General features: G+C 46.2%; 1 protein-coding gene across 13 annotated transcripts in view; it reads left to right on the forward strand.

Annotated features, from left to right (window-relative positions):
• CLIP1 (CAP-Gly domain containing linker protein 1) overlaps window positions 1-25,034 on the forward strand; it is a 139,780-nt gene that overhangs the window by 61,668 nt on the left and 53,078 nt on the right. For 5 of the 13 annotated variants that reach the window (XM_015417690.1, XM_015417697.1, XM_015417701.1 and 2 more), the window contains exons 9-16: window positions 5,971-6,075; window positions 9,104-10,048; window positions 12,275-12,391; window positions 13,890-13,947; window positions 16,256-16,339; window positions 18,360-18,516; window positions 21,704-21,869; window positions 24,331-24,546. In XM_015417690.1, coding sequence (XP_015273176.1) covers window positions 5,971-6,075; window positions 9,104-10,048; window positions 12,275-12,391; window positions 13,890-13,947; window positions 16,256-16,339; window positions 18,360-18,516; window positions 21,704-21,869; window positions 24,331-24,546 — 1,848 coding nt within the window. Of the gene's footprint in view, window positions 1-2,494; window positions 2,528-5,970; window positions 6,076-9,103; window positions 10,049-12,274; window positions 12,392-13,889; window positions 13,948-16,255; window positions 16,340-18,359; window positions 18,517-21,703; window positions 21,870-24,330; window positions 24,547-25,034 lie in introns of all 13 variants that reach the window. The other 8 variants (XM_015417693.1, XM_015417694.1, XM_015417695.1 and 5 more) reach the window with 3 other exon arrangements.

A 25,034-nucleotide genomic window follows, 5' to 3' on the forward strand; every position in this document is an offset into this window, starting at 1 on the left:
TTCCCTTGGCTTGCCCAGGCACCCCACGGCTGCAGGGAGCCCGGGCAAGCCAGCCCTTGGACAAGCCAGGGAAGGCATGGGGAGGCATTTAAATGCCTCCCCGATCCTTCCAGGGGCCCCTTGGCCCGCCTGCCTCGGAGTCACCTGGGGGAGTCACTCTCCAGGCCCCCTCCCCTCTGTAGCCAGGCACGCAGAGGTTTTGGCTATAGTGGGCGTGGCCAACTCTGAAGCCAGCCGGAACTCCGACCCTGTGAGTTCCTGCCCGAACATAGCCCTGCTAACAACTAAATGAATAAAAACACAGGATTTAGACTTCATGGTGATGATTCAACAATGTGTGTACCAAGTGCTGATGCCAAAGTCTCATTATCTGGAATACTTTCCAGTGCTCTGTGACACAAGAGTCACCTTTTCAAACTCTCTGTTCATGTCTTTTTGAAGTAGCTTTAGTTCCCGTGTTTCTAATTCCTTTCTTTTTAGTGTTCTGTATAATGTGTTGCCAAAGCATTTCCAAAGCGTCCATTAAAACTGCCAACTAGAAATCCAATGCCGAAGTTATGAAACTCTGCAGGGTATAGCTGTATCCCTACTGAAATTGATACAGGAGGCTTGTCAGGCTTGTTCTACGGCTGGTCAATTACAGTCAAGCCAATTAGCATAGATAATCATTTATATTAAACGCCGTCCTTTTTCCTCACCAAGTTTCCAAGAATGAATTTTGTTTAAACGTTGGCTTAAGTGTACTTTACGTGTCAAATGCACATGCTGAGCATTTTCTTGGGTTTTTTCCCTAATGCTCATGTTTGCACCAGGCTCAGTAGATGTGTTGATTTGAAGGTTAGGAGGCGAAACCCTGTATGAACACTGCCAGTTTTTGTAGACTGCGTGGGATTAACGTTGGTTACCTTGAAGTTTATTTAACATGTTCTTGTTCACTCTAAAAACAGAAAGCTTAGGTGAATGCTTTATCCCAGTGTTGTGAGCCGTATGTACATTCAAAACTGAATTGCAAAAAAAAATGACCAATAATTTTAGGCTGGCTGGAAGCACTAGCCATTTGCGTTATCTGTTTCATGTTAATGTCATCTTTTAGTTCTGTTTTACTTTACTTTAGTATTCCATCCTTTTTATCTGGACACTACTTCATGGACCATTTGTTTACCTTTTTTCCAGATTGTGTGGTTTTTGTTTTATCAGTATAGAGGGGAAATTAAAAAAAACCACCCAGCTTCAGTTTGATAACAGTGGGAAATCACATGGGTTTCCCAGTATTGCTGCCATCACAAAGGACATAACTGTTTCCCCATATCATCACTCACAGCGTGATCGCGGCTGACCCACGCGCTGTGGTTTAGTGCCCATTTCAAGGAAAATTAGCAATTAGAGTGACCGAAGCCATGTCAGCCATATGTAAGGCCTGTATCGAGGACCTTTCATGCAATTGCTCGTTTTATTTTCAGGTTTTACGAAAAGATCGTCCAAACCCAGTCCCTATTCTCACACAGACAGGCATACTACCTATACACAGTTGCATGAAAACCACTTCGTTGTGGTGCTGGTTTACGCCACTGGAGTGCCTTTATGGACATTGTGAGCACGTGGACTGAAATTGGTGTGAGTCTTCTCCATCCCCAACTGGCTTCCCACCAGTAGGACTAGGGTTACCAAGTACCTACCGCGATTCGGCGGGGGACACACAGTTCTTGGCGGGAACATTCCCGCGGGGAAAACACACACGCTGCACTATACTGTCGCCCAGACGTGATGTAGGCACGTAGCCGGGCGACGCTCTAGCAACGGGGCTGAAAACTCGATGGTACCATCGAGTTTTCAGCCCCATTGCCAGAGGGTCGCTCGGCTACGTGCCCAGCGTGCTGACGTCACATCTGGGCAACAGCATAGTGCGACGCGGGTGTGTTACAGGCAGGAATGTTCCGGCAGGAAAGCGTGTGTCCCCCGCCGATTTGCGGTAGGTACTTGGTAACCCTAAGTAGGACCCATGTGGTCAGCCCATTTCCTTCCCCGTGGTACAGGGTGACACCAAAGGGGAGTTGCTTCCCACACTGTTCTGCATCAGTGCGGGTCCTCCCAATGTCAGGTAGTTCTCATGGGAGCTCCTTGCAAGTTGAGCTGCCATGCTCCCTCTAAGCTGTGGAGGCTTGTGAGCAAAAATTCTACCTTGTGAGTGACTGGCATTAAAGATGTGGGCGAGCGATTTGGCTACTGCATAAATTAGTTTGCTCTGGAGCCCTCCTTCCTGAGCTAAAGCAGAAATGTGTGAGCCGGAGGCTAAAAAAGACTGTGAGCTAGCTCACACTAACTCAGCTTAGCGGGAACACTGGCAGCCACTTCGGAAAGAAAGATAACTGAGAATCCACATGCAGTGCAGTGAAAATTCAGAATGCCCTGGATTTTTTGCCTCCTGCACGGTTGTATTTGAGCCGCAGTGTCGAGCCTTTGGATGAACTCTCTTTGTTTTAATTTTTGCCGGTAGCAAAAGAAGCAGATTTCTGAAGAACCCAAGAATGTAAGAGGACATCGAAATGTGTGGAGACGTCCCCCACCCTTAACACAGATTAGTTACCCAATAAAAACATTTGCTGACAACTTACTTAAACCACTAATGACATAATCGGCTGCTAGGACGTTAACTTCCTGTTTTGTGTGCATGAAAGCTTTGAAAGCATCTGCAGCATTTCAGTCTGAGAGATCTATGTAAGCCAGGAGACCCTGCAAATGTCTGTTAGGTCAAAAAAGGGATTCTGTGTTTTTAATTTTTTGTTGTGCTTTCATACAGCTGTCCAGTTTTTGTTCAGTATCCTTAATTCCAAAGCTTTGCAACTTTTGATGATGTTAATCTTCGGGGTGTGAAATGTTATTTGTTGAAAAGCACCGGAACGAAGTTGCATCCCTTCCCTGCAAAGTCCTGCTTCGTGATCCGAGGGTTCCCCCTAGAGTTCAGTGCCTGACAGTTCAGGAGCCTGAACTGATTCTCTTTTCAACTTCGTTTAAAAGTATTCTGCTAGATTGTTTGACAAGAGAAAGAGGCCAAAATGGAAAGAGACATACAGCAGAAGTTAATCCTCCTTGTTTTTTGTGTCTAATTTTAGAGGGGGTGGCAGAACAATGTTCATTTGTTAGAGAAAACCTTTTTTACAAAGTTGGAAAGACTTTTAACAGCCTATTAAGCAAAAACAAACAAACAAAAAAACTTCTCTGTCACTCCAATATACAAAAGTCAGTGGAATTTCAGAGCAGTCAGTTTTGGTTCAAAAAGATTTATAGGAAAGAACTGGCTACCTCCTTTCTTCCTGCACCCACGCAAAATGGAATCCGGAAGCTTGGCTCCTTCTGTGCACTCTTAAGTGTTGTGTTTGCTAAGCCCTGGCCACGATCTTGGGCTCCTCTGTTCTTCCAAATCAGGCGCATGGTGCACTGGAATGAAATCTGCATGTGACCTGTCTCCTTTTTTGTATCCTGGATTCTCATTCGCCTGTCTCTTTATATGCCGGGCCTCCCTTTTTCCTTAACAAACATTGGCAGCTCTCTGTAGACATAAAGATGTAGACCCTGAGAACCTAAAGTGAATACTGTTGGCAGTGAAGAGGAGACCAGTAGAACAGAGAAGGCAGAGACTCAGTACATGATGACCGTCTAGTGATCTCTTTCATCCCTTTTGCTGACTGATGATCTGCTAACAGCAAAATGGGAGTCTTGATATCAAAACTGGGGGGGGGGGAATAGTTCTTAAACCAGCCACTGGAGCAAACAGAAATGACGTACCACTCTTGCTTGGGTATAAAATCGTTCAAAGCTGTCATTTCCGTTCTAAATATGAACATTCATAACAATCTTGAGATGGCTAGCTAAGAGAAGCATAATACCTCGTGAGCGAAAGGAAACCACTGAGAGATGGAGTCATGTCTTCTCTTCAGTTTCCAGTAGCTGATAGTTTGATTCTTACAAGCCAGGTGATTTCAGGGGCGGCCCCCGTCTTTTGGTGGAGATAGTGTCGTTTATCCTCAAAGATGGCCCGTGGCTGCGTTTGTTTCCCCAGGGCGCTTTGAGAGGATCCCCAAGTCTCTTTCCCCTTCGTTGAGCAATATAGAAAAAGGACCAATCAAGTGCATCCTTAGGGTCCCATTCATCTTGTTCCCCTTCTCTGTGCTGTGCCCCTTCTAAAGAACTCTTTCCTAATTGACTTGCAGCTACACCAGAGTTTCTCATTGTTTAAGGGAATTCTCTTCCAGGAGACACTGGCAATCATTTGTCATGGTGAGAATTCCTTCTTGATGGGCGTTAGCCCATGTTTGGGGTGTACTTTAAACAGACTGGGAGCTAACTCCCATTTTCCATTTGGGAAGTGTCTTGGACAGGTGGATTCTCATAGTGAAATATTCGTCTCTCTTCGCCTCCCCTGAGCACTTGCCACTTGGCTGATGGTCAGGCCATCCTCAGATCAACTCTGCTTCTGAAAAGAGTCTCTTAGATGCTGGCAAGGAAGAGAGGCTTTGTGAAAGTGGCTTCTCTTGCTGCCGCACCTTTGGGGGAAGGCAAAACCCATCCAAGGTGTTTAGGTCGCACCCAGTAATGACTTCTGACAGTGCCCTCCCCTTAGCAAGCGTGCTAGTCCCAAAGCGAATAACCGCTAACATCTTTCGACGTGTCTTAAATGCAAGTCTTTCTTGGCAGGCTCTGGAAGTGTTTCTTGCATTCCAGTCCTAAACACAGCGTGAGGATGTTAGTCCCATTTGACATCAATGAGATTTTAAATTTCAGTACTTGTGCCTAAGAGCCAGCCACAGCAGGGGCCTGGGCCGAAAATGACCTCCCAAGGAATGTCACCTGACCCCTTATTTTCCAGACGAGCAGCAAATGAGGCAAAGAAAAAGGGGGGATTCTGCAACAGGATCCATTCTTCTTGACTGTATGGCAAGATGTCAAAAGCCAGTTTTCCTGATGCTTCATGGGTGGGTTTTGAGGAGCGGGCACGCCTCTCCCTTATCTGCCTGTGTGGCTGTTTGGGAAATCCGATCGCTGGCTATCGGGCTAGACATTGCACGTTCCATAACAGCTGACAATTGAGAAAACTGCGTACAGTCATGATTCAGAGGCATTCTGTGTGAACCTGTGTCCAGTGGGCGTGTGCCTCTTAATGTGACAAACCTTCCAAATCCCGTTACTTGACGTCCTTGCCCAAAGAAATCTCCATCCAGCTACGTGTATAGGCGTGTCCCCCTCCCCACCTTCTTCTCTTCATCTGAGCAATTTCTAGCAGACCACAGGAAGCGTCCTGTGAACCTCCACTAAGATGTCATCGAGAAACCCGGGATAAACGTTTTACTAGAAGAAACTGATGTTTTGGGTGTCTGTTTTTCCCCGTTTCGGTGACATAACAATTTGCCTCCTGATTTAATAACTGAAGCCGGGTAAGCACAGCCAACGAGAGAGGGCAAAGCTGGTAAGCAGGCAGACTGAGTGAGCTTGCCATAAGCTAGAACTAGGGTAGGCATTGTTCCTGCTTCCACAGGCCATGATAAGACCATCAGGAGTCAGGTATCCGCAAATGCTCAGTATTTGCTGCAAGGAGGCCGAAGGACAGAATAGCGTCTTATGAAGCACTAACTGTTCTAATTTGTGCTGATAATTGTCACATACTGATCAATAACTTTTTGCTGCATGTCCACGTTGTCACCTTCTTCTTTTTTTTTGTTCATGCTTCCTTGTCTGTGTCACTCTTCTCTCAGTTTTATCAGTCTGTGTTCCAGTTCCGAGTCCGTCTCTCTCATCCGCAGCATCCCCCCTGTTGTTTTTTTCTCTTTTGTTTGTTTTACGCCATTTGCATCTTTGCTGCTCATCACTGGGAGAAGACACCTGGTGGCCCAGCCTGCATGTAGCTCTTCCTTCCTCTTGTGCTGGCATGTGATGGTGGCACTGTTGTGTTCTCTTCCTTTCCCTTTTTACTAACAGACGCAGACCAAACTGGAGCATGCCCGCATTAAGGAGCTTGAACAGAGCCTGCTCTTTGAAAAGACCAAAGCTGACAAACTCCAGAGGGAGTTAGAAGACACTAGGGTAATGGATTTTGCTGTTTAAATGAACAAGACCTGTATTTTTTGGGATGGGGGAACGGTTCCTGATGGCTGGAGCTGAGTTGCCTGGGGAAAGAGAGAACCCGTGGCCCTGTCTTCTGCTACCATCACACTGTTAAAGGAAAAGTACATTGATATTGGACCCAGTTAAACTGCTCATTCATGTTAGCCTTAAATCAGTTCTGTGTCTACAACAGAGTCCAGGTAAGGTTCTTGGAGTAGGAAAAACGGAGTAGAGGATAATCTAAAACTCACCTGAAGAAACCAGGAGCACCCTAAATCTGCACGACAGCATTCATTGGATAATTGAGGGCTCTTCCTTGTTTGAGTTATTTATTGCTTTTCAACTGACTTTAAAACGATGGCTTGTTGAAGACAGATGTTGATGTCCAAGTTGGTGGTGGTTCTTCTATCGGTCATCCTAAGGGAAGACTTCAGTATTAACTGGGTAGTTCAGTACTTTTATGGCTACTTTGGGGAGTTTTATTGAGAGTCGTTGAGGCTCCTGCAGGGCTGGCATTGCTAAAGCATATTTATCTAGTTCTTGATCAGTGCTCATGCACAGTTTGCCAAGTGCTGCTCCACTGATGCCTCTTGGCCTTGTTCAGTAGCAGCACATGACTGCAGCAACCTAAGTCCTGCCCAGTTTCTAGCAAACCAGTCCACAAACAAACATACATTTTCCTTGATGTCAGTATATATGGAGTCGCTATCAGGTTCATGATGCTTTCTCTAAATCTAGATAAATTCCAGGCATTCCAGAGTATGCAAAAAAAATTTCTCCCCATGCAGTCACCCCAGCAAGCCTCTTCCGTCTTCCTTTTTAGACACAATACGACCTATTTTGCTTTGGCAGAGAACTGTTCAATTTTTGAGTCAGTGTCAGCTGATCTGATGCTCAGGCCCCACTGTATGAAATGTGATTGTTGACACCTCTTGTGAAACGTAGGCGATCTAGTCAGCTTTCTTTTGCATTACACAACACCCTTGATTAAAATCGATCCTTCGCCTTCCAAATGGAGAAATGTCAGTGCCGGAGTATCGGCACATGTTGCTTATTCAGAGTCTCATGTTAAGAGGAAAAGTTCAAAAGGGTAAGGAGACAAAGCATACGTATGGAGGAAGTTTAGACAGTTGCTTCAGTTACAGGGACTCAAAAAAATCTTTCTTTGTTTTACCTAGGGTTTTATGAGGAAGAGAACTAGCGAACTTTCATTCTGGGATTTTTGTAGCAGCATTCTCAGGAACCACATACAGTGTCCTGGCTGTGGTGAAATCACGTTCTGCTTATCTTTCTTGAGGAGGACAAGGGGAAGAGTCGCACTCCTGTGGATTCAGAGAAATTAGCATGAAAGGGAGTGAAGTTCTCAGGTCTTAGTTGCAGTCTCAAAGCCAGGAGCCAAATTCCAATGCAGAATTAGAATGAAGCATCTGCTCGGCTCTCGGGGGGGGGGGGTCATTCCCTCCCCCCACTGGGGTGACCTTCATAAGGACTTTTATTTATTAACATTGAAGGAATGGTCTGCTTATCATCTGGGTTCTCCTCAATAAATGGTTAATAGTTATTCTCTGGAGGGTATTAGGTTCTGCTTTGATTAGAGAGGCGGCCAGTAGCATTTGTCATTTACGGCTTGTTGAAGACAAGTGTTGATGTTGGTGTAGTGATTATGAGCCAGTTTGATGTAGTGGTTAAGAGCGGTGGGCTCTAATCTGGAGAAGCAGGTTTGATTCCCCCACCCCTCTACATGCAGCCAGCTGGGTGACCTTGGGCCAGTCACAATTCTCTCAGAGCTCTCTCAGCCCCACCTACCTCACAGGGTGTCTGTTGTAGAAGAGGAAGGGATAGTAAACCACTCTGAGACTCTGAGGGAAGGGCAACTCTTCTTCTTCTTCTACTTCGTCTTCATTTATTTGAGCTGTTACTGTTCACGAATCAACTCTGGTCTGGATCGTAAATCCATAGAAAATTGCAGAAATGCCTCTACGTTTTATACCTTACTGGTTCATGCAGCTTCTATGCTGGGTCGGAATTAAAAGCTTCTATCAATATAAGGGTTTCACAGATTTCCTCTAAGAGGCTGATGGGACACCTTACATTTTTTTTGGTGTTCACCTGAGAAGGTTCTATGTATTTACCTAAAACCGTAAAGCAAAATGTCAGTTTCTTAAAGGCAAAAGCAGCCCAGGATCATATGAAGGGTCTGCTCTGCTTCCAGGCCCAGTCAACACAATCTGCCTTTTGCTTGGAAAATGTTGAGTCTCTGTATGCTGTAAAACATAAAAGATTATACTCAGAAGATGAAGTCTGTAGAAAGCAGCCATCTTCAGCTATTCCCACTTGTCAACATTCACTTTAAAAAACCAGAATGACGTTTCAGTCCAGCGGTACCTTTAAGACCAATGAAGTTTAATTCTGTGAATAAGTTTTCATGTGCATGCACACTTCCAGAATTAAGCTTTGTGGGTCTTAAAGGTGCCCACTGGACTCAGACTGTTCTGTTGCTTTAGACCAACACGGCTACCCACCTGAATTTTTTAAAAGTGATTCTTAGAGGTGTTCTGCTAAACTGAGACAACACGCTCAAGCTGAAGTCTTAAGCTTATTGCTTAACGACCTCTTTGTCTTCTCACTGGCTTCAGCCAAATAACTTCATTTCAGCTGGAGCTAAAATTTAATTTGGTATACGTGTAAGGACTGTGGCTTCATTTAAAAACAGACCAAGACTTCTTTTTAATTAAATGAAGGTTATTAAGCTGTTCCAAGTGCTTGTTCAATCGCTTTGAGTCTAGCAGTTAGTTCGTTCCATTAGCAGTCTCAGCAAGAGTAGGATTTTAGCCTTAGATTACCAGTGTCACCTTCCAGAGGCCTGCTGTTGAAGAACTTGGAAAAACTTATATTGCTGCATCTGCAGCAGTGTTCGATCTACCCCTCCAAGCGCTCTTAAGCTAAATATGTTATTACAGTGATATCTCCCTCTTCTTTTTTCCCCCCAAAATGCTGTCGATCCTAGGTGGCCACCGTGTCTGAAAAATCTCGCATCATGGAACTGGAAAGAGACCTGGTGCTGAGAGCGCAAGAAGTAATGGAGTTGCGAGCCAGGTTAGAGTCTTGCAAGCCTGTCAGTAATGTGGACACGTCTCTCTCCCTGTTGCAAGAAATCAGCACTCTGCAAGAAAAGATGGCATCGCTGCAAAAGGAACACGAAGATGAGATGAAGACCCTGAAGGAGAAGCTTGGGATCAGCGTAGAATCTTACCAGAAGGAAATCAAAACCTTGCTGGCATCCAATGAGAAAATGGCAAAGGAGAGCGCGTCGCTGAGAGCAAAGCTGGATGCTGCCAACAAGGAGAACTTGGAGGCGATTGAGCAGTGGAAAGCCAAGCTACAGTCTGCGATAGCTTCACACCAGCAGGCGATGGAGGAGCTGAAGACCTCTTTCAGCAAAGGGGTTGGGGCTCAGATGGCGGAATTTGCCGAGCTCAAGACCCAGATTGAGAAGATGAGGGTGGAGCACCAGAGCGAGACATCAAACCTGAAGATGAAGCAAGACGATGAGAGGTCCCGTCACCAGAAGGAGATCGAAGCGCTCAAACTGAAGTTGCTGGAAGTCTCCGAGGAGAAGGAGAGAAGCTTAGAGAGCCTGAAGACCAAACTGGACAGTGCAGAAGATCAACATCTGGTGGAAATGGAAGATGCTCTGAACAAGCTGCAGGAAGCTGAAATAAAGGTAAAAGAGTTGGAGGGCCTCCAGGCCAAGTGCAGTGAACAAGCCCAGGCTATCGAGGAATTCAAAGCAAAGGTGAAAACTGCTGAAGCAGGGCTCTCGGAACTTGATGCCCTTCGGAAGGCCGGTTCAGAAGGTAAACTGGAGCTGGAAAAACGTAGGAAGGAGCTCGAGGCAGCTGAGAAAAAGATTCAGAATTTAGAGAATGAGAGGAATAATGAAAGTAGCCAGGTTTGTACCGACATTCATCCATTAATTTACTTTTTTTCATGTTTTAACTTTAATTTGATATGCTGTTGAGGCACTTTAATTCCTGCAAGAAAAGGCCTTAGGAAATAGTATGTTTGCATCACTGGATGAGATTTTTTACAAGCATACATGTGAAATATGAATCATGTACCCAGATCATCTGGAAGACTATTTAGATCTGTGTGTTGACTTTATAAGAACATCAGAAGAGCCTTGCTGGATCAGACCCAGATGTCCATCTAGTCCAGCATCCTGTCTCTCACGGTGGCCAACCTCTTTCCCCGGAAGATCAACAATAGGGCGTAGACTGAGGACTTCCCTTGATGTTACCTCCTGGCATTGGTACTCAGAGTTATACTGCCTTTGAATGTGGAGGTTCCCTTTAGTCACCGTGGCTAGTAGCCACTGATAGACCTCCGTGAACCTGTCTAATCCCCTTTTAAAGCCGTGCATGCTCCCAGCCACAAGATTCCCAAGGAGCACAGGGTCTGTTGAACTCTCACTATGGCTGCAGTCATATGCACAATTAGACCCGACATAGGTGCAAATGCCGGGTGGATTTAAAGGGTGCGATCAGACAACAACATCTGGAAAGCGCCCCGCAGCCGTCGGCAACCCGTCCTGCTCCGCCGCAGAAACAGAGTTAAAAGACACCGGGGAAAATCCAGTAGTAGATGGGTTGCGACGGGCCAGGGATGGACTTTCCCCTGTCTGATCGCTCCAGTGTGCTCTCATGGCATCGGGATGGTCTGATCAGGCCATCCTGACTCTGTGCCGTTGTTTCCCCCCCCCTTTGCAGTATGCGCATCATCGCAAACTCCATAGGGAGCCCTCGGTGCAGAGGTGCGATCCGTTTCCTCGTTTAAGCGCATGGGGGGGAAACGGCACAAAAAACCCCCAACTCACCCGCAGTTGCGTCTGATCACACACTTTCAGGGCTGCGCCCGCAGCTTCAGAGGGAGGTGTGATCTTGTATCTGCGGGTCAAATTCCGCCAGAGGAAATAGGTTCGCTCCCCCCCCCCATTTTATCTGGTGCGTGTGACCGCACCCTATATTCACTGCTTCAAAGTGTGCAATGACTCACCAACGCTCCTCCCCTGCCACAAATTTCGTTAGTCTTTAAGGTGCCACTGGACTCCTGTTCCTTCCAGTGGCAATTTTTCTAAGTGAACATATGCCAGTAGGGTTGCCAAAAGCCTGGAGGTAAAGAATCCTATTCCTTTCCTAGAAGGCCGAAAATGAAAAACTTTTTGTCCCCACCCCCCAAATTAAGCCACTGCTGTTATGTTTTAAAACTTTGGATCAAGGGTCACTAATTTTCGTGCCCCAAGAGCTGTCTTCAGTTGTGCTTTTTTTTCCTGTTGGTACTCTTGCGTAACTGATGGAGCCCCCAAAAGTGAGACCTTCTTACAGCTGCAAACAAGACAGAATTATTTTGTTCACTTGGGCAAAGAACTGAGGCATGCACGGCCTGATTTCGTGACGTCTGGGAGAGAGTAGCAAATGGGCCAACCCTTTGTTCAGGTGGCAACAGATAGTCACTCCTTTTCTAGAATTTGGTAAGGGCACTTGTGTAAATATCTAATGGCATCCATGAGCAAGTGCTGTGATTTTGTACAGAATGCGCTTTCTGTGCCTCTTTGCCAGATCTTCTCATATGGTGCATGGGTACTAGATTTTTGTATGCCCCTCTTGAAGTTATGTCCTGACACTCGTAATCTTTAAACTCCTTGGAATTAGAGATCTTCCTAAACTGAACCTGATCTAAATCTTTGTCACTCAAAGATTATTCCGTATCTGTGCAGTTGAGCACAATTGCAGTTGTGGATGCCGTAGTGCCTTGCCACTTCGTAAACGAAGTATTTGTGTAACCCAAAGAATGATCAGTGCTAATCCGAACCCCTGAAAGGGAGCTCTGTTGAATTCCATGGGGCCTGCTTTTTAATAAGAGTGAGGATTGCAGACTAAAACGAAAGACTTCCCGGCTTCAGCAATCCTGAATATATTCCTGCGGCACCAATAATGCTATCGGCAAAACTTCAGAGATTTCTTTAACATACCATTTCCTTTCCGTTTATGGATGTTTTGTATATTTTCATCCCATATTTTCACATTTTGTTTTATTTTTTTAATTTGCCAGTTAAAAGACCATGGTTTTGGTTCCTTTTGTAACTTTTATTTTTGCACCACCTCATCATCCTTGTTAGGCCGTTAATCTGATCAAGGAACTGGAAGAGAAAGAGCAAAAGCTCCTTGAGCTTGTGAATAACTTGGGTGCAGTAAATCAACTTAAGGACTCTTTGGAAAAGGAGCTTCTGGAACTGGTAAGTCACAATTGGCAGTGGTCTGCCCACTCCTGAGTGTTTCTTGTTGGGCTTTTAGAAGGGAAATCATTGGCTGTTTCACATGCAGTCAATTCTTGCCTGGGCAATCTTGAGTCCACTAAACTGAACAAACAACAGATTTCTTTTTAAACTGGAATGTTGTCCCCGTTGCAGATGTTGAGCATCGGACTGGGTGCTTTCGCCACTTGATCATTTTTCGGCAGTAACTAATGCCTTTCCTTATGCATTCAGTGACTGTGATCTGAATATTCCCTCCTGTTTTGTTGCAAGGCTTTGGTGTTTTCTGTGCATTTGAAGCATTCCATCCAGAGAATACTTAGAACGGACTGATCGGAACTGCTCAAATAGGCAGCTATCTTTTAAACAGCCATTATGCACTGACATTTTTTTTTTCTAAGTTGCACAGCCTCATTCTGTTGACGACAGTCTTTAAATACCTCCAGCTGCCTTGGGCACAGAGCCCATAGCATTCAGGCATTGTCAGTACGTTGTATATGCGCTCAGATGTAACAGTTTTGGAAACACCAAGATGACTTGCCCTGATGAGTTACATCAGAGGTGTCAAACATGTGGCCCAGGGGCCAGATCAGGTCCCCATAGGGCTTCTATCAGGCCCACAGTGGAACTGGCTGTCTTCTGTTGCTTTTTCCAGTTCTGCTGCTGCTGCATCATCGTAGGTTTGCAGCTTACAGATACACACCTGAACAGCATACTCAAGATTGCAACAGCACAGTCATTTTGATGCAATAGTTCAGAGCAAGAGGTGTCAGTTATCAGACATTGTTAAATGAACAAAATATTGCAGGAGTGCTAATGTTTTAAGCATGTTTTTATTTTAAGTAAAAAAAAACCTTTTGTGTTTGTGTCCTTTATAAAGACTCTGGACTCAAGCATGGCAGAAGTGGGGATACTTTCTGGGGCCCTGAACACCACAGAGGCCTGATCTGAGCTGCAGAGCCATAATGGTGTATCTGTGGCATTACAGAAATAAAATAATTTCCTTTCCTGACTCATGAGAAAGGATTGGAGGAGAGGAGCTCTATATTGAAAATTTGTATGCTACCCAGGGAAACTATGCTAAGATGAGAGAATCTCCGTTGACTTTGAGACCAGCAACTCCTGTCTCAGTCACACGGAAACTTTCATCACTGTTGGGATCAAGTTATTTGAAAACCTTTTCAACAAGGGTAGAGGAGTTGTTGTTTTTCAATGTACCTAGCCAGAAAATTTTCTCTCGTGATTTATGGTCAGTCTTTGTTGGGTTCTTAATTTTCTGATCATTGCTGATGTGTGCATAACGATGAGTCAGAAAAGGAGCAGTCTCTTTTTACCTGGCTTAACCTGGGGTGTTCTTTTAAGCTGCATTGAGTCAAATGGGCCTGAAAACCTATCAGCGCCAAGTTGCATTGTGATAGATACCACCCTAACAGATTATGCCTAATGGTTCAACACACTTGTTTTTCTTCTGTTCTCCTAGAAAGGAAAATTTACTCAGGCTGCAGATGAAGCAGAAAGTGTACAAAAATCTATGCAAGGTAGATGTCCTTAATCACTTTTTATAATGTCAGAGGAAGGTTTCTGTGCAACTTTGTTTGCAGAATTCGTAGGTTTCTGTATACATCTGGTAAGGGAGTGGTGGAGGGGACAGCACTAAAGACCTTTCTTTAAATGCCTTACTACATATAAAGGAACTTCTTTTAAATCCTTTAACAGTTTTGGACCCTCTTACCTACAGGACCACCTTTCCCATTATAACATCCACCACCACCCCTTCAGTCATCCTCTCAGGGCTTCCTGCAGGTGCCCAGCTCCAGGATGGTTCATAAGAACATAAGAGAAGCCAATGTTGGATCAGGCCAATGGCCCATCCAGTCCAACACTCTGTGTCACACAGTGGCCAAAAATACCAGGTGCCACCAGGAGGTCCACCAGTGGGCCCAGGACACTAGAAGCCCTCCCACTGTTGCCCCCCCCCCCAGGCACCAAGAATACAGAGCATCCCTTGCCCCAGACTGAGAGTTCCTATCTATACCTTGTGGCTAATAGCCACTGATGGACCTCTGCTCCAGATGCTTATCCAATTCCCTCTTATAAGAACATAAGAGCAGCCAATGTTGGATCAGGCCAATGGCCTATCCAGTCCAACACTCTGTGTCACACAGTGGCCAAAAATACCAGGTGCCATCAGGAGGTCCATCAGTGGGGCTAGGACACTAGAAACCCTCCCACTGTTGCCCCCCTCCCAAGCACAAGAAGACAGAGCATCACTGCCCCGATATAAGAACATAAGAGAAGCCATGTTGGATCAGGCCAATGGCCCATCCAGTCCAACACTCTGTGTCACACAGTGGCCAAAAATACCAGGTGCCATCAGGAGGTCCATCAGTGGGGCCAGGACACCAGAAGCCCTCCCACTGTTGCCCCCCTCAAGCACCAAGAAGACAGAGCATCACTGCCCCGACATAAGAACATAAGAGAAGCCATGTTGGATCAGGCCAATGGCCCATCCAGTCCAACACTCTGTGTCACACAGTGGCCAAAAATACCAGGTGCCATCAGGAGGTCCATCAGTGGGGCCAGGACACTAGAAGCTCTCCCACTGTTGCCCCCCCCCCCAGCACCAAGAATACAGAGCATCACTTGCCCCAGACGGAGAGTTCCTTCTGTACCTTGTGGCCACTGATGGACCTCTGCTCCATATGCTTATCTAATTCCCTCTTGAAGCCATCCATGCTTGTAGCCACCTCCCCTTCCGTGGCACTGAATTCCATGTGTTCATCACACTTTGGGTGAAGAAGGACTTTGGTACTTCCTTTAGCTGTTATCAGGGAAAGGGCTTTCTCAGTGATGGGCCCTACCTATGCAATGAATGCATGATAACTCAAGTGTGTCACAGTTCAGGCAGAGCCAAGTGTGGGTTCCTGGAGAGCAGTCAAAGTCCAAGTGAGGGAAACCAAGTCAAGACCAAGAGCTCAGAGCTAAGAGAGCCATTGCCAAGGGGTTCTCTGAGAGGTATCATCAAGCAGTCCAAGCAGAAGTCAAGCAGAGCCAAAAACCATAACCAGAAGCCAGTCCAAGGGTCACATGGACAAGGCAGGATCCAAGGCTGTGGTCACAGAGTCAGTGGCAATTGACTTGTTGCTTCCACATCTAACAGCCTAACAGCCTCCCTTGGCTGGTTTTTACAGGCATGTGCCTAAGGGTCCAATTTGCAGCCAGCTGTTTAGGAGTAATTCTGCAACTACTCCAGCAGCTGGTGCCAAGCCAGGAGGCAAGCACTGTGCCGTCTCTCCTGCTCTGCTCGTAGCCTCTGTCTGCAGCACTCAAAGGGTGTGGGTGATGCTGGAGGGCTGGGAACGATCAGCTTAGTTTCACCTGTAGACTCAGTAGGTGGCTCTGCACCAGCAGTTGGCTGTGAATCCTGATCAGCCTGCAGTTCGTCCTCTTGCTTGCTGGCTGGCTGGCATCTGCTGACTCAGAGCTGGCCACACATGGCTTCTCGTCTCCTGAGGAGTCCTCACTGAGCCCTGACTGACCCATGACACCATGCCCTACAGAACTGCTTAGTTTCCGGAGAGCTTGCATGGCCAAATCCTTCAGGTTAGCCTTTGGAGTTTAACCAAATGTTCTGGGCTGGTTTGATAGTAGTATGCTGCTGAATCATGTATCTTAGTATTTTGTATGTATTACCTAATTTCTGTTGGTTTCTAATGTATTTATCATGGTGGTGTTTAAATGTTGTAAATCGCTGCAAGACCCTCTGGGCGAGTGGTGACTAAAATAAATAAATAACACTTTAGAAAAGTGGGAGTGACCTCTAACTTTGCCATTTCATTCCTTTAGGAACTATTGAAAAACTAAACCAAAAAGAACAGCAATTTGCACTCATGTCATCTGAACTTGATCAACTAAGGACTAGCTTGAGAAGTAAGGAAGTGCAAATTATCCTGTGTATCTTTTTTATGTAGCGTTGCAAAAGAATGCGTTACTGTATACGTGAGTTCTTTATGGAAGACTATAATTTGTTACATGTGAGTCCAGCTAAAATGAATTGTAGCTTTTGAAAGTGACTTGTCAGGTCCGGACTCTTTAATATGTGCAATCCCCCACGCACACACTTTTAGTGCCTTTGAATGTGGAGGTCCTCCTCAGTCACCAGGGCTAGTAGCCATTGATAGACTTATCCTGCATGCGGCTGACCCAGAAATTACAGCTGGTGCAAAATGCGGCAGTGCGCCCGCTGACGTCGACGCCTGTGCAGGCTCACATTCAGCAGGTGCTCCGCCAACTGCATTGGTTGCCAGTCGACTTCCGGATTTGCTTCAAGGTGTTGGTAATAACCTTTAAAGCCTTACACAGCCTGGGACCCCATATCTGAGGGACCGCCTCTTCCCATATACGCCCCGAAAAGCATTACACTCTATGGACCAACATCTCCTGGCGGTCCCTGGCCCGAAGGACGTCGGTCTTGCCTCGACCAGGGCCGGGGCTTTCTCTGCCCTGGCCCCTGCCTGGTGGAACAGGCTCCCTATTGAGAACAGGGCCCTGCGGGATCTTCTCCAATTCCGCACGGCCTGTAAGACGGAGCTGTTCCGCCATGCCTTTAGTCGAGGCAGTGGACGTCTCTCTATGGCCTCCCTGGGGTGGTTGTCACCAACCTCCCAACCCAAATAATATGCCAGGGAACCTTCCGCAACCAGCCGACTTGTCAGAATGGTGATTGTGTTTTAACGTTTATTATTGTTTAAATTCTTTAAAATTTTAATAGTATTTATTGTATTGTTTTATGACGTTACCCGCCCTGAGCCCGCTCGCGGGATGGGCGGGCTATGAATACAAACAAACAAACAATAAATCTGTCGAATCCCTTTTTAAAGCTGTTTTATTCCCGTCTATCGCAACATCCTCCGGCAGTGAATTCCACATTTGCACCACTCTCTGTGTTAAAGCAGCATTTCCTTTTGTCTGTCTTGAATCAACTGCCCATCAGCTTCGTTGGACGCCCTCCAGTTCTGATCTCACACCTTCCTTTGCACCATAACTTACCATTCCAAATTTGAATCTCCAGGGTCGTGGTCACACACACACTAAATAATCCACTTTCGGTGCACTTTCCAACTGGATTTTGCCAGGGTTTTCCCCCGCCCTAATTTTTTTATTCAAAGAGAAGTCACATGTACATCTACATAAAATCCAATAAGCATAAACAGTAATACATTCAACCCTATTTCAATGACGTGTAAACAGATACCCTTAAGACGTTTCAATATATCCATATATCAAAATTAACTTTGCCTGACTGAGGCCTTATGCACTTTGTTTTGTTCCCAAGTATCCTACCACTAATATGTGAGTGTCTTATAGTACCATTAAAATATAAGTAAAATCTTGTGGAAAGAGTGCTCAGACCCTAAAATAAGGCTAACTAAAGTAAGATAAAGCAACTCATAAATGAAGCCATTCGGCATAGCCAACATGTGCTAGTAGAACGTCATGTCCTGTGAAGTAGGTTATTAATGCAAACCACTTTCGTTTGAAAGAAGAAGAAAAGAGGAGGAGGAGGAGGAGGAGATTGGATTTATCCCCCCTGCCCTTCACTACCCGAAGGAGTCTCAGAGCGGCTTACAGACTCCTTTCCCTTCCCCTCCCCACAACGGACACCCTGTGAGGTAGGTGGGGCTGAGAGAGCTGTTTTGAGGACTGCTCTTGAGAGAACAGCTGAGAGGAGAAGAAGAAGAAAGCGGATTGAAAGTGGATTATTTAGTGTGTGTGACCGCAGCCCAGGTATAACTACTTTGATTAGAAGGTAAAAAACAGGAACTTCCCCCTCATCACTGTCCTGTTTTTCCATGCCTGTGTTATTGATGCTTTTTCTATTGATGCCGAAGTTAGTGGTACTTGCAGTTTTATTTCCTACAATGAACTGTTTTCTTTCATTCTTGTGAAGCCATGGAGAAGAAATTGAAAGAGAGGGAAGACAAAGAACAGCAGCTGATGGAGGCCAAATCCAAGCTTGAAAACGATATCGCGGAAATAATGAAATCGTCGGGAGATAGTTCTTCGCAGCTGATGAAGATGAATGACGAACTGCGGTCGAAAGAAAAGTAATCCCGCTCCCATGCTGAGCTTTTATTTGTTTTAATTAATTAATTAATTAATTAATTAATACCCTGCCTTTCTCCCTGATGGGGACCCAAAGCGGCTTATGTTATTCTCCTCTCCTCCATTTTATCCTCACAACAACCCTGTGAGGTAGGCCGGGTTGAGAGAGTGTGTGACCAGTCGAAGGTCACCCAGCGAGCTTCCGTGGCACAAGTGGGTATTTGAACCCAGGTCTTCCAGATCTCTAATCTGACACTGGTACCTATTACACCACGCTGGTTATCTCCTTGGCATTTTCAGCTACCTTCACTCTTTTGAGAGTCACAGTTGGGGCTCTTCCTGGTTATTTCTTCTTTTAAACTGATTTTAATGTAGTTTGGGGAAAATAAGCTCCCGTCATTGGATTTGCTTTCGTATACCTTTCAAAAGGTTTTGTACCTGTGTCATGTGTTATAGACTTCACCCGAAGGATTGTAGACTCTGTTAGTCACCGTGTTCCCTCTCAGCTGAGTCAGTGTGAGCGAGCTCACAGTTTCTTAGCCTCTGGCTCACACATTTTTGTCTCGGCTCAGGAAGGAGGGCTCCAGAAGAGCAAACTAATTTATGCAGTGGCCAAATCGCTCGCTCACAACTTTAATGCCAGTCGCTCGCAAAGTAGAATTTTTGCTCACAGGACTCCACAGCTTAGAGGGAGCGTTGGTTGGCAGCGTTGACAGGGGAAAGCAAGAACTTTTTTCACGTGCCTTCTTGGCTAGTGGGCGTGGGGTGCCTCTTAAAGCAAATAGAGACCTCAGCGATGTATTGCACATTTGGCATGCAGGAAGTCCCTGAGTCGATCCCTGGAATCTCTAGTTAAAGGGATGTCTGGCAGTCTGGGTGTCAAAGACCTGTGCCTGATAACCTGGGAGAGTTGCTGCTTGTTGCAGTACCCGAAACTAGACTGGATGGAGCAGTGGTTAAATTTATTTATCTGAAACATTTATTAGCCACCTTTCTTCCTTACGGAATTCAAGGTGGCTTACAAGCATAGGTAAACACACAGAATAACATATATTAAAAACATAAAAAAACAGAATTTTGAAACTACTACTCGGGCCCGCTGTTAAACTCAACCAAATGCAGTCCTAAATAAAACCATCTTCCGACTGCCTCCTAAAGATTGAAAACGAGGGGGGCCAGGCGCGCCTCTCTGGGGAGGCTGTTCCATAATTGTAGGGCTACCACTGAAAAGGCCCTTTCTTGCATGCCCGCTAAACAAGCTTCTTTGATTGGCGGGACAGTCAGGAGGGCCTCTCCCTGTGGTCTTAAGTCCCAGGCAAGAGCAGATGGGAGATGACAGTCCTTCAAATAAGGCAGTCCCTCTTCACGTCTCCCACTGGTAAAGTGGGAGTGTGTGGACCCAGGGAGATGGCGGGATTCCTGTCCATTAGGATATACAGGAAAACTATACCTGTTCGAAAGCAAGAAATTGCAAGTAGATAAATAGGAACTGCTTCGGTGGGAAGGGAACAGCGTTCCATGCACCTTGGCGACTAGTCATGCCGGCCACATGACCACGGAGATGTCCTCGGATAGCGCTGGCTCTCCGGCCTGGAAACGAAGATGAGCATCACACCCTAGAGTCGAATTCGACTGGCTTTCGAGCAAGGGAAACCTTTACCTTTATACCTGTTTAGGTTTTTTTACGTTCCTGCATACTGGTAGAAGCATGATTTCATGTTTTATTCATGTTTAATTTATGATGTACACCACCCTGAATCCTCCGGGGAAGGGCGATTTATATATCATCATCATCATCATCATCATCATCATCATCATCATCATCATAGTTGTTGTTGTTGTTGTTATTGTTATTGTTATTGTTATTATTGATGATTTCACAGCAGACAGCCATGACTTGAAAGAGAGCCAGTTTGGTGTAGTGGCTAGGAGCGTGGATTCTGTTCTGGGAGAACCGGATTTGGTTCCCCACTCCTCCACATGCAGCTGCCGGATGACCTTGGGCAAGCCATAGTTCTGTCAGAGCTGTCCTTGAAAGAGCAGTTCTCAAAAGAGCTCTCTCAGCCCCACCTACCTCACAGGGTGTCAGTTGTGGGTCGGCGACGGGAAAGGGATTGCAAGCTGCTTTGAGACGAGGTATAAATCCAGTCTCCTCCCTCTGCTTCTTCCTCCTCTTCTTCTTCCTCTCGAAATCAAGCTGAAAGGGGAGCAAGTAGGTTGCTGGCTGCTTCCCTTTAGCACGTAGCCTAAAAGAGAAGATGAATTTTACTCAGTGTGTGCCTCCTCAGCCCAATCCTCTACCTTTGCGTCCTTGCAATATCCCCACCCATGCGCCTTTCTCTGCAGGTCTGTGGTAGGGGTCAGTGTTCCCTCTAAGCCAAGTTAGTGTGAGCTAGCTCAAAGTTCTTTAGCCTCCGGCTCACACATTTTTGCTTTAGCTCAGGACGGAGGGCTCCAGAGCAAACTAATTGATGCAGTAGCCAAGTAGCTCGCTCACCACTTTAATGCCAGTAGCTCACAAAGTAGAATTTTTGTTCACAAAACTCCACAGCTTAGAGGGAGCATTGGTAGGGGTCCTTTGCCCATTTACTAGAATCCTTCCAACTGGAGGCGCTTGGATTTTGTGCACGGTGAATGCGTTCATCTGCCATGCTGCTTCTCTTGCCCAAGGAGTGCACCCTCATTGGAATGACCTTGGAGGACTCCTTTCCTCTGAGGTCAGATCACCACCCCCCTGTGGCTTTGCTCGGCAACACGTTAATGTGTAGGTGAGACTGAGCATTCTGCTGAGGCTAAGCCAATGCGTTGCAGGTAGTGCATCGTTTACTTCAGGGCCCTGTAAAGATCTAATATATCTGATCCTCCTACTTCATTGCCCCACCGCCAGCTAACTGCATATGCTTTAGAGAGTAATAAGCCAAAAGACTGGCCTGTGCCCCAACGGGCTTGCCGTCTGAACTTAGAGAATGGGAAAGGCAACAGAGGGAGAGAAGAGAGAAGGAAACGGTTAACGGGGAAGAGGATCCACAAACGCATTCATGCCTCCTCTTAAGTTCCTTTTGATTAGGGCTGGGAAGTCGAGGTGGAAGCATCCCGAAAGGGGTGGGTTTGGAAGAAGACTGCTGGAAGGAATTGCTTTGAAGGGCAGACTTCCAGGGTTACACCCATGCCGTTTTGTGTTGATTTTAGACAGCAAGACGAACTACACCTTCAGCTCACCCAGGCCAATGAAAGAGTTGCTCAGCTGCAGGAGACCATGGAGCAAGCCTCACGTAAAGCTGAAGAGAGGCAGCAAGACACGCACAAAAACCATCAGGCCGAGCTGAAAACGTTACAAGACAAGTTAAGCAGCCTGGTAAGAACAACTGTGGGAAAGCTGGTGGGTTGCATAGGGAGAAAATTGCCCAGAATAGTTTGGATTTTTTTTAATATGACTGTAATTGCACAAATTATGAAGGTGAAGAATAAAGTTAATGAGAAATTGCTTCGGCCACAAAGAGAAGAACAGGAATTAATACCTACTTCTGATTAAAAAGGACTGATGTGGTCGCGGCATGATCAGGATATGATTAACAAAGCAGAGAAATAGAACACCTGTCAAACAGAGGAGCCAAACTCTTAGGGTGCCATTGCAGAGAGAAGCCAAACCTTTACTGAGCAGGATTTACTTTCTGTTTTTTAGGATTTTTGTGTGTGTGCATGCGTTTGCGTGCCTGGAAGTCAAAGGTGACTTCTGGCAAACCCCTATTGGGACTAGGGACATTTTTCAGAGAGGTGGCTTACTATTGCCTGCCTCTGCGTCCCAAGCCCTGGTATTCCTTAGAGGTCTCCCTTCCAATTACTTGCCAGAGTCGGCCCTGCTTAGCTTCTGGGATCTGACAAGATTGGGCTTACCTGGGCTATCCAGGTCAGGGATCATTCAAGCAGGGGTCATTTTGTAGAAAAAGAGGTGCAGTAGCTCATTAGTATAACTCATTAGCATAACTTATTTGAATAGGCCACACCCCCTGACATCGCCGGAAGTGTGTCAGAAGGCAACACCCACCGCTCAGGCTCCACTGGACTGTTTTGGATTGCTAGCTGTTGGGGGGGGGGAACGTGCAGATCTGTCCTTGCAGAGGAGGGAGAGCTTGTACCTGAATAAAACGTGGTCTTAAAGGTCCCACTGGACTGTTTTGGCACGGGGGGGAGCTCTGCAACATACCTGGCTGCTTCTTGCTCTGACTGAGGGCCACTGGGAGCAGGGGGGTGGGGCTTGTTGCATGTGCCCGCCCCCTGGGCTCTTTACTGCCGGAGCTCCGCTCCTGTGCGCTCCTGCAGGAAATGACCCCTGCTTTCAAGTAAATATGCACCAGGGTTTTGCCCAACCAGGAGAGCATTCCCAGATTTTTTTAATGGGCAATGTAAAAAATGGTGTGTGTGAAACCGCTGTTCTAGTTCTGCATGCGGGTGATTGCAGAGCAGAAATGAGTGAGCAATGAAAAGTGTCCTCGTGTGGAAGCAATCACTTGAACACAAGCTCAGACTGGCAGTGGCTCTCCAGGGTCTCGGGCTTGAGGTCTTTCACATCACCTGCTACCTGATCCTTTTAACTGGAGATGCCAGGGATTGACCCTTGGAACCTTCTGCATGCCAAGCAGAGGCTCTACCACTGAACCAATAGCCCCTCACTGAGAGTATTTCAGAGGGTAGTACTCCTACTTCTCATACAGTTTTTCTCTGTCCCGGCCCCAGTCTGGTAGAACATGCTCCCTATTGAGACTAGGGCCCCGCGGGATCTCCTTCAGTTACGCAGGGCCTGCGAGACGGAGCTCTTCCGCCAGGCCTTTGGTTGAGGTAGCGGGCGCCCATTTATGGCCTCCCTGAGGTTGCTGTCACCCGTCTGTCACCTGTCTACTGACCACCGACAACTGGCCTTCAACCCATTGTACCATCGGGCCAGAACTTTACAGCCAACTGACGCTGTTCCAAGCAGTACCCGTTGTTTTAATTGTTATAATGTTTTATCGTGTTTTAATGCTTAATGTTTTAAACTGAAATTGTATTTATTCTAATGATGCTACCCGCCCTGAGCCCGCCCGCGGGGTGGGCAGAATATAAATGCAAATAATAAATAAATAATTCCAGAAACCACATGCATGTTGGGGGGGGGGGGTGTTCGCAACATACAAGTTTTGAGTGTGTTACTTCTTTGTATGACTGAGATATATACAGTGTGAAATTCCATCGAACAAGTGCTATTTTCTCTCTGGATCTGAAGCCCCATCTCTTGGAAACACCAGCCTTGCTTCAGGAACCTGCCCTCTCCCTTTGTGGTCCGTGCCTTTTTATAAACAGTCCTGCTTGTGTTAATTCTGGATTTTCCACAGCGCTACTCTTTCAGTTCTATAATGCAAGAAACATTAGTTTACCTAGTGATAAACTGTGGAATACTGTAGAACAAAGTCTGAGTCCAGTGGCACCTAAGACCAACAAAGTTTAATTCTGAGCAGTGTTCCCTCTAAGCTGAGTTAGTGTGAGCGAGCTCACAGTTTTTTAGCCTCCAGCTCACACATTTTTGTCTTAACTCAGGAAGGAGGGCTCCAGAGCAAACTAATTCATGCAGTAGCCAAATCACTCGCTCACAACTTTGATGGCAGTAGCACACAAAGTAGAGTTTTTGCTCACAAGACTCTGCAGCTTAGAGGGAGCATTGATTCTGAGTATAAGCTTCCAGTGCATGCGCACTTCTTCCAATACTGTGGTTGTCTGTGTAGGATGTGAGCAGGGCTCTTTTCTCTAGCAATGTTCAATCTAGCCTTGGTCTGTTTTCGCAGGAGGAGAAAATCGCAGCCAGCCAAAACCAGTATAAGGACTTGCAGGCAACGCATGAAAAGATGCAGTCTGAGATGCCTGCCAAGCACGACGCAGCCATCAGAGATCTTAAAGAGCATCTTCAAGAAACAGAGCAGAGCTTGGCAAAGGCGAAAGAAACAAGCAGCAATCTGCAAAAGCAGGTGGAGGAGTTGAAAAAGGAAGCCGAGCACGCGAAGGTGCGTGACTATCCAAAACCAGCAGGCAAAGCGGGACAGTTCCTTTCTCTGGCTTGTTTATGGCAAATGCATTTAGCTGATGAAAATGTATGCTTGAGGTCCGTTGGGCTGCTGGTATGGGAAAGGCATAGACATCTGTGACTGATATGTAGGAAACTGGTGTGTCTGGTGCCCTGTCAGAAAGACCTTTGTCTTCTTGAGCCCAAAGAAACAAGCATCCCTTGATAGAGTGTAGGGAGCAACCACTGGCATGAATGAGACTTTGCACAAAAATTTCTGGAATGATGTAGCACTCTACCACTGGCCCCTAAGTCCCATAGAGCTTAACGGTTGTGTAGTCTGTGTCCAAAAAGAATACACACGCATACACGCTAGTTTTTACAAAGGGCATTTACATAAGAACATAAGAGAAGCCAATGTTAGATCAGGCCAATGGCCCATGCAGTCCAACACTCTGTGTCACACAGTGGCCAGAAATACCAGGTGCC

This window comes from Gekko japonicus, unplaced genomic scaffold (assembly GCF_001447785.1).
Source record: "Gekko japonicus isolate JY-2015 unplaced genomic scaffold, Gekko_japonicus_V1.1 scaffold64, whole genome shotgun sequence".
In the NCBI taxonomy this organism is placed as follows: Eukaryota; Metazoa; Chordata; class Lepidosauria; order Squamata; family Gekkonidae; genus Gekko; species Gekko japonicus.